Source organism: Entelurus aequoreus, linkage group LG13, assembly GCF_033978785.1.
Source record: "Entelurus aequoreus isolate RoL-2023_Sb linkage group LG13, RoL_Eaeq_v1.1, whole genome shotgun sequence".
NCBI lineage: Eukaryota > Metazoa > Chordata > Actinopteri > Syngnathiformes > Syngnathidae > Entelurus > Entelurus aequoreus.
The window spans coordinates 6,122,401-6,132,031 of NC_084743.1; the positions used below are offsets into that span (position 1 = coordinate 6,122,401).

Below are 9,631 nucleotides of genomic sequence, written 5' to 3' on the forward strand. Positions count from 1 at the left end.
ATTTTTTCTGTATATGTGAGTGCTGGATAAAACATTTTTTGAGGTCGCGCCAGTATTGAGCAGGGCAGGCAGCCTCCAGCCCAGCTAACGCTCGTACACAGGGCAACTGGCTCTCGTCAAAATTCGGCCTATAAACATGCATTTTTTTCACACTGACAGGCTCAGATAGTTACAATGAGTGTCCGACAACATACTAGAAAGGAGAAATTAACGTATGTCTCTACCTTTAGCTGGAGATCGCTGTGTGTTGTGAGCTGTGTCCAAATCTCACCACGCTACAAATCTCGTTCCGAAATCTCGCGATAACTCGCGACAAAACACCGGTGGAAAAACAGTTACCTGACTGAGGTGAAGAGAGACGACCGAAGTGATTTTGTATTGGACTAAGTTACCGAAGACTGTTAGTTTAGTTTTATAGAAAAGGATAAAAGTAAAACAATGGTTCGTGAGTGCGCATTTCCAAACTGTGGCAACAAAATGTTGCGCTACTCTTCGCGCAGCTTTCATAGACTACCTTACTTCAACACGGACACACTGAAGTTATGGCTAGCTGTGCTACAAATGGATGCCGACACTCCTGTTGATGTACTGCGCCGTGCCGACCACAGGGTCTGCAGTGATCACTTTGATCGGGATGACTACTGCCAGTCAAAGAAGAGACCAAATCCGAAGCACCTTTACCTAAAGAAAAGTGCAGTCCCAAGATGGGAGACACCAGCTGCATGCAGAGTGCAGGTAATGTTACGTTATTAGCTAATATGTTGTGTTGATGTGATATCAGTATACACGAATGATAGTAGCAAATATAAGCACTGTATTAGCACCTTTACTAGCAAATAGCATGTGTAAACTTTCAACTAGTGTAAAAATCAGACAAAGGATGCTCATACGTAGCTGACAGCATCTATAATTGACCTAGTTTGTAATTTCAAACACTGTGCATATACTTTATCAATGAGTTGAATGTGTGATCGCTGTTTTGATGTTTTTCTTAGTTTGTAAATTCAGCTACAGCACCGCTTATAAGCATTTAGTTTACGGATGAGCAGTGGTCTTTTTCACAATCCAGCATTCTCAAAACACTACATCCAATATATAAACAATATATATATATATATATATATGGGTGTCAGGCGCAATACAATATCTTTTAGATCAAAATGTAGCTCAGTTACAATGGGTGGTATAGCTACTACTTTGCGGATAGTTTTTTCTGATTATTGCCTTTGTTTGATTCTTTTGATATGATAGGATGGCATGACCTAAACCCATATTTTTTCCCCAAAAAATCGACTGAGCCTAATGGCCTATGAATAGAGACTTATCCCCTCTTTTCTGCGTTTCACATTCATATTAGAATAAAGTAATCAGAATCTGAAAAGTGATATTCACAAATTGATATCTGAGTAATATTTTTTCTAAAGTGTGTGTGTGTGTGCATGGTGTAAAAATGTAATATTTATACTAACCAATTACATAACATAAGACTGTTTTTATATCTACCTTTGCACATGAGGCACTGGTGACAACTAATACATTAGGAAACATCATAGAGATCAGCTTATTAGTGGCGCTGAAGTGTAGCTCAATGACTGTGTAATGTTTTAGACTACACACTTATACTTTATGGCTATTCTGATTTTGAGAACAGGGAAACAATTGTATATGTTGTAAACTTATAAACTGTAATAGAAGAAATATAATTATGAGTTGTACAATAATAATGTTCTTACTTGGCTGTGAATAAAACAATTTTAGGAGGCTGATGGTGGTGATTCTCCACAAGCAACAGAATTTGCTGCAGTCCCACAATCCACTCCTGTCAAAACGCAACACAGAGCAGACGAAGATCCATCTCAATCAAGAGGTCCTAATCTCTCATCTTGCTTGAAAGTTCTTCTTTCAAGTCCCCATCAGACCACACCTCGCACCAAGCCATCATTGTCCGGGACCTATCTGGCACTACCTCCTACTTGGACACAATCAGTGGTAAGTTTAGCTATGCCAATACCTTTTCTGAACAATTGAACTGTAACCATTCAAATTCAACATCACTGGAATGACACTCAGTGCAAATTGTTATTGTGTGTACAACAACCAGACTGCCCCTGCATCAACTGCAGCTTTGACTGTCCCGCATACAGACAGTGAGGATCCATCACAAGTGAGTAGTATGGCTTTTTGTCAACTTTGTAAAAGAAAAAAGTGTCAAGATTTTATTGATGTTTGTTATAAATTTCACATCTATCCTATTTCAGTAGTCTCATCAGGAAGATGCAGCTGAAGCTGACTTGACTGATATGAGCATGAGCTTCGGGGAGATGGATATTCATGATCCAACAGACAGCAGTTTTGCACCTCAAAGCACCACCTCATCTTCTGCCACAGGATCTGCTTCTGCCTCTGCCTCAGGAAGCCCCCCTGGAGATGCACCAACAGGATGGGCTGAGAAGAAATGGCTGGTAAATGACTCAAAGCTCATGGAACTTTTTAAAAGATGCAGCCAATGTGGGTGTGCCATTATTGAAAAGAAGGTCACTACAAAATCAAGCCAAATAAAAATTGAGTGGAGCTGCCTGAATGGACACTCAGGAAAGTGGGCATCTTGTCCTGATAGAAGAGGGATGGCTGAAAATAATTTATTGGTATCTGCAGCCATACTTTTTACTGGAGCTACATACACCACCATTGCAGAGTGGGCTGAACTACTGAATGTCCAAATCCCGAGGCAAACTCAGTTTTATGCCGTTCAGTCGACCTACCTCATTCCAGTCATCCAGTACGCATACAGAGACCAACATGAAAAAATCATGGAGCGCCTCATTACATCTGGAAAGAGAGTTGAACTCTGTGGTGATGCCAGATGTGATAGTCCTGGTAAGCAGTTTACTTCCTCGAAATTGTAATGTTTCTTATTGTCATTGTAATGTCACAAAATACACAATTTGTTTTTCTCACCAGGTTACAGCAGCAAATACTCAACTTACTCTTTCCAAGATGATGCAACAAAAGAAATTGTGCATTTTGAATTGGTTGAGGTAATTCAGCATGCCATATTACCTAAAAATAAAATAACACATCTGTTTGAAACCTAATTTGACTGGTTGTCAAGAGTTGTGGATATGTCATATATGATGAGACATTGTTCTGCTCTAGGTTACAGAGGCATCCAGCTCTGTGGCGATGGAGGCAATGGGGTTCCAGAGGGGGCTGAACCACTTGCTATACATGGGTGTGGATGTTGGTGTTATGACAACAGACAGGTCGCCGTCTATCCGCAAAATCATGAGGGAAACATACAGCAACATCCACCATGAATTTGACCCCTGGCATGTCAACAAAAGTAAGTAACATATCTACAAACAAATGAAGGTTTATATTTTATGTAATGTTGTATTCATCGTCTTGTTATAACTAAAACAATGTGGGATGCCTCTTTGTTATTGTTGTTACAATTAGGTGTGAAGAAGAAACTTGTAGCTGCTTCAAAGAAGACAGAAAACAAAGATCTCCAACCGTGGGTGAAGTCCGTCTCTAACCACCTCTACTGGTCATGTAGCTCATCAAAAGGTGATCAAGAGGTAATCTGATATTTTTAATATCCTTAGCATTTAGTAGAGATCATTTTATCATGAATGTAAGAAAATGATTGACAAAATACTTTATTCTACTTTATTACTAAGAAATACTATACTTTATACTTATTTTACTTTACTATATTTTATGAGACTTTATTCTGATTGTTTTCACCCTGGTATAATCCAATATTGTGCTGTCCCAGACACATAATCTAAACTCAGGGTTCCTTTCCCATACTGTGGATTTTCCAAGGATAAATGTGTCACATGGAGACTGTTCTCATTTTTGTAGGATATTGTGCGACGATGGAAGAGCCTACTGCATCACATTTGTGGCGTCCATAGATGGGAGGAGGATGGTGTTGAGTACACCTGTCATCACCCAGCCCTGACCGAACAGCAGCAGAGAAGGAAGAAATGGCTTCAAGAAGATTCGTCAGCTTTCCGGGCCCTCAAGGCAGTCGTATTGGACAAGAATCTCCTGCGAGACTTGAGGCAGATGGCACGCTTCAAGCATACTGGTATACCTTCTTTCAAGAGTGTGTTTCATTTAAATTCAAGATTTCTTCTACAATTACTAAAGCAAAAATGTCTGCTACTGTGAGGACTAACACCTCTGCTCTCCAGTCCACAACACACTAGTAGTAATTACAATGCACAACAACTCTACTGTCTACAATATCAACTTTGCTGCTTTTTTTACACCCACATAGCTAACTCACACTGTCAGAAATATTAGATGTACAAATATTTCATATTTACGATAATTTGTCATCTGTGGATGTAGCATTCACTATTGTTTTTGAACTTGCAACACAGGTTCTTTGGAGGTCTACCACTCTTCCATGTTGAAGTATGCAGAAAAGAGGCTGCACTTCAAATACGACTCCATGAGGGCCCGTACTCAGCTGGCAATCTTGGATCATAATGCCAACATTGGCAGACCACAGGAAACAACAACAGAAGGTAAAGATGTGATATATTACTGGGAATGTCTGTGGATTGTTTATGTGTAGTCTATGTTGAGAGCCTTTGCCCTGTCGCAAACCACGCCGAAGATTACTGCACAACATAGCTCCTGTTCCGAGGCCTGAAAAGGCAGACTTACTTGCACGGCACAGTTCACGGTTCAAACCATACTAAAGCTGACAAAAAATAATGTATAGAACATTATTGGTGTGTGTGGGGGTGTGGTTGTGGGGGTGTTGGTTTGTGGTTTAAAATAAAGAGATAGAAACACAGCTGTGCTATTGTTATTACTTTATTGTAAAAGATTGAATCTTACAGTGATATGTACGTGTACAGAAATATTTACAGTATATTGAAGATGTCCTCTGCCTCGTTGAAGCCAGTGTAAGTGCCGGTGGGAGAGGGGTACTTGCTTCTTATAGCCATAACTATACATCTAGGCAACACTCTCCTATTGCCACGACCTAGACGCTCTCCTCTGAGCGCCCACTCCAGCACCACACGGTAAGCCACTAGTCTGCATTGGCTGGAGAAGAGGAAAGAATCAAGTTTATTTGTGAAAAGTATGATGACTAAATACATACTGTAACAGTTATGAAGACTAAATACATACAGTTCTGAAGACTAAATACATACAGTTCTGAAGACTAAATACATACAGTTCTGAAGACTAAATACATACAGTTATGAAGACTAAATACATACAGTTATGAAGACTAAATACATACTGTAACAGTTATGAAGACTAAATACATACAGTTATGAAGACTAAATACATACAGTTATGAAGACTAAATACATACAGTTCTGAAGACTAAATACATACAGTTCTGAAGACTAAATACATACAGTTATGAAGACTAAATACATACAGTTATGAAGACTAAATACATACAGTTATGAAGACTAAATACATACTGTAACAGTTATGAAGACTAAATACATACAGTTATGAAGACTAAATACATACAGTTATGAAGACTAAATACATACAGTTCTGAAGACTAAATACATACAGTTCTGAAGACTAAATACATACAGTTCTGAAGACTAAATACATACAGTTATGAAGACTAAATACATACAGTTATGAAGACTAAATACATACTGTAACAGTTATGAAGACTAAATACATACAGTTATGAAGACTAAATACATACAGTTATGAAGACTAAATACATACTGTAACAGTTGTAATGACTAAATACATACTGTAACAGTAATTACTCATACCAGAGACCTTTCTCAGTAAATAAATTACACAAAGCTAAATATGTCACGTATACTCACTCAATAGACAGCTGGCCGTTTTCTCCCTGTGGTCTTGGCCGCCTCTTCCAGTTGATTTTGGGAACATGGAAGAAGGTCTCTAGCACTGCCCTGTTGATCAAGGAGGGGAAATCCTCTGATGACGTTACACAGCGTTGTGTACCGTCCACTGGGTAATCCCCAAACACAGCTGGCTGCAAAAGGTCCCATTCCCTGCAACAGAGGCATTCCTCCTCTGTAGGCAAAGGTACACAGCACCCACAGGAACACCACCAGTTTCCAGTGTTTCGCAGCCTTGCAGCAGCTGGTTCCGTGCCCTCTGCCTGTTGCCCAACTCCGTCTCTCCTCGTCCGTTCTTCAATTTCTTGAAGCTCTTCATCTGTGTACTCCGGCTCAAATAGATACGGCCGGCCATCAAAATCAAATGCAATTTCATCCACGTCGTCCACATCAGGCAAAAATTCAGCCATGACAGACAAACAAACAAACTTTTCTATAAAACTAAAATAACAGTCTTCGGTAATCCAACAGAAAATCACTTCAGTCATCTCTCTTCACCTCAGTCAGGTAACTGTTTTTCCACCGGTGTTTTGTCGCGAGTTATCGCGAGATTTCGGAACGAGATTTGTAGCGTGGTGAGATTTGGACACAGCTCACAACACACAGCGATCTCCAGCTAAAGGTAGAGACATACGTTAATTTCTCCTTTCTAGTATGTTGTCGGACACTCATTGTAACTATCTGAGCCTGTCAGTGTGAAAAAAATGCATGTTTATAGGCCGAATTTTGACGAGAGCCAGTTGCCCTGTGTACGAGCGTTAGCTGGGCTGGAGGCTGCCTGCCCTGCTCAATACTGGCGCGACCTCAAAAAATGTTTTATCCAGCACTCACATATACAGAAAAAATTATGAAAACAGGGCCCAGGTTGAAAAAAACCGAAGTTTCCCTTTAACCCTGGACGTACATTGAAAATACACGCAACCCTAACTCAAAATGCCGGACATTTGAGGCATTTAAGAAACTCCGCCCTGACAGGCCCGCAAAAGAGGACATGTCCGGGGAAAAGAGGACGTATGGTCAGTCTATATAAATAAATGTAACGATCGAAATGAAAGTCAACGTAACGGAGTAAAAGTAGCCTTTTATTTGTCATGAAAATGTATGTTACATTCAAACTACAATGTAAGAAATGTCCATCCAGCCATCCTTTTTGCTACCGCTTGTCCCTCTGAGTCAATGTAGCATGTGACCATCAGAAGGTCTGTAATCCCACAGAAACATTCTTGGAGAGGAGAAGTCAAGATGGAGGAGGAGGAGGAGGAGGCAGCTGAATGTGATCCTGCTCTTGTTGCTCACAAACTAATCTGCCTGATCGCATATTAACTAACGCTTGTGTTGGTGACACGTCTCAGATTAGACTGTCCAGCGGACTTACAGATTTGTTGCGAGGTTACCGCCGATAAATCAAAGAAGCATAATCGTCTGATTCGCGCCAAGTCGTGGGCTTGAAAACCTGACCTGAAAATGTCATTTCCTCACTTCCTCTAAGCTTCAGATTGTCTGACGCTTCAGTACAAACTTCAACATCACACACGTCATGCCTTCAGTCAACATCACACACGTCATGCCTTCAGACTGAGAGCCAGCGTTAGCTTAGCGCTACAACTTGTCTTCAAGATGGCGTTAGCTTAGCGCTGCAACTCCTCTTCAAGATGGCGTTGGTTTCGCGCTTGTGCGGTTCCAACACTGGTGACATCTATTAAACAGACAAGAAGCAAGGAATCATGCAGAGACAGAGTTCAATTTGGCTCAATGAGGAGAGACGTATGGGGCTGCACACTCAGTTACAATCTCCCACCACACCAGTGGTCCCCAACAACCGGGCCGCAACCCGGTACCGGTCCACGTACCGATTGGTACCGGGCCGCACAAGAAGTTTAAAAAAAATATATATATATATATATTTTTTTTTTTTTTTTTTTTTAATGAAATCAACATAGAAAACACAATATATACATTATATATCAATATACATGAATACAGTCTGCAGGGATACAGTCCGTAAGCACACATGATTGTATTCATTTATGTAAAAAAAAAAAAAAATTTTTTTTTTTTTTTTTTTTTTTAATGAAATCAACATAAAAAACACAATATATACATTATATATCAATATAGATCAATACAGTCTGCATGGAAATTTTTTTTTTAAATGAAATCGACATAAAAAACACAATATATACATTATATATCAATATAGACCAATAAGCACACATGATTGTATTTATTTATGTAAAAAAAAAAAAACATTTTTTTTTTTTTTTTTTTTAATGAAATCAACATGAAAAACACAATATATACATTATATATCAATATAGATCAATACAGTCTGCAGGGATACAGTCCGTAAGCACACATGATTGTATTTATTTATGTAAAAAAAAAAAAAAAATTTTTTTTTTTTTTTTTTTTTTTTAATGAAATCAACATAAAAAACACAATATATACATTATATATCAATATAGATCAATACAGTCTGCAGGGATACAGTCCGTAAGCACACATGATTGTATTTATTTATCAAACACGTTAACCGCTCGTAAAAAAAATTACAATTTTAGTTAATGCGTTATTATCGCGTTAACTTTGACCGCACTCATTTAAACCTAAAAATCATGCATTTTGATGCCTGGCGCCATCTTGAACGTATGCTAACGTCTCCCTATTGACATGCTAACATTAGCATGGTAACATTTTATGCTAGCTTTTGACCTAAATTTGTATATTTAAACATAAAAATCATGGATTTGGATACTTTGTGCTGTCTTATAAGTATTTGTATTATAAGTATGATGGCTTCAAACCACCTTGGGCCAGTCGGGTGACCCACTACATGAGTATAGTACACACTACATGAGTATAGTACACACTATATGAGTATAGTACACACTACATGAGTATAGTACACACTACATGAGTATAGTACACACTACATGAGTACAGTACACACTACATGAGTATAGTACACACTACATGAGTAAAGTACACACTATATGAGTATAGTACACACTACATGAGTATAGTACAGACTACATGAGTATAGGACATACTACATGAGTATAGTACGCACTACATGAGTATAGTAAACACTACATGAGTGCAGTACACACTACATGAGTGCAGTACACACTACATGAGTACAGTACACACTACATGAGTATAGTACACATTACATGAGTATAGTACACACTACATGAGTATAGGACATACTACATGAGTATAGTACGCACTACATGAGTATAGTAAACACTACATGAGTGCAGTACACACTACATGAGTGCAGTACACACTACATGAGTACAGTACACACTACATGAGTATAGTACACATTACATGAGTATAGTACACACTACATGAGTACAGTACACACTACATGAGAACAGTACACACTTCATGAGTATAGTACACACTACATGAGCACAGTACACACTACATGAGTACAGTACACACTACATGAGTATAGTACACACTACATGAGTGTAGTACACACTGCATGAGTATAGTACACACTACATGAGTACAGTGCACACTACATGAGTATAGTACACACTACATGAGTATAGTACACACTACATGAGTATAGTACACACTACATGAGTACACACTACATGAGTATAGTACACACTACATTGATGTAGTGTTCATGTGTTTGTGATGACATGAATGAACATTTGAATAACAATAAGAAGTAAGAACACACATTAGTTTGTGCATCATGTGATGGATCACCTTGTCTTTTATACTTCCTTTTAAAA

The 9,631-nt window shown here is 38.7% G+C and overlaps 2 protein-coding genes across 2 annotated transcripts; one reads left to right on the top strand and one right to left on the bottom strand.

Annotated features, from left to right (window-relative positions):
- The first annotated feature begins 269 nt into the window (after positions 1–269).
- LOC133663688 (uncharacterized) lies at positions 270–4,653 on the top strand. Its single transcript, XM_062068372.1, has 10 exons — positions 270–735; positions 1,759–1,989; positions 2,102–2,164; positions 2,262–2,877; positions 2,962–3,038; positions 3,157–3,343; positions 3,460–3,581; positions 3,871–4,099; positions 4,398–4,544; positions 4,595–4,653. The coding sequence occupies exons 1-10, from the start codon at positions 439–441 to the stop codon at positions 4,651–4,653; spliced, it is 2,028 nt and encodes a 675-aa protein (XP_061924356.1). The 5' UTR covers positions 270–438.
- A 117-nt stretch (positions 4,654–4,770) lies between these two features.
- Positions 4,771–6,458, bottom strand: LOC133663723 (uncharacterized). The gene is made up of 2 exons (XM_062068411.1): positions 5,838–6,458; positions 4,771–5,073 (listed from the first exon to the last, which is right to left on the bottom strand). Exons 1-2 carry the CDS (start codon positions 6,362–6,364, stop codon positions 4,890–4,892), a joined length of 711 nt encoding a protein of 236 aa, XP_061924395.1. The 5' UTR covers positions 6,365–6,458; the 3' UTR covers positions 4,771–4,889.
- Between the last annotated feature and the right edge of the window lie 3,173 nt (positions 6,459–9,631).

Coding starts and splice junctions, on each gene's coding strand:
- LOC133663723 (XM_062068411.1), bottom strand. CDS start 6,364: ATGACTGAAGTGATTTTCTGTTGGATTACCGAAGACTGTTATTTTAGT. Junction 5,074..5,837: donor AACGGCCAGCTGTCTATTGA/GTGAGTATACGT, acceptor CCTCTTCTCCAG/CCAATGCAGACTAGTGGCTT.
- LOC133663688 (XM_062068372.1), top strand. CDS start 439: ATGGTTCGTGAGTGCGCATTTCCAAACTGTGGCAACAAAATGTTGCGC. Junction 2,165..2,261: donor ACAGTGAGGATCCATCACAA/GTGAGTAGTATG, acceptor CTATTTCAGTAG/TCTCATCAGGAAGATGCAGC. Junction 3,344..3,459: donor CCCCTGGCATGTCAACAAAA/GTAAGTAACATA, acceptor TGTTACAATTAG/GTGTGAAGAAGAAACTTGTA.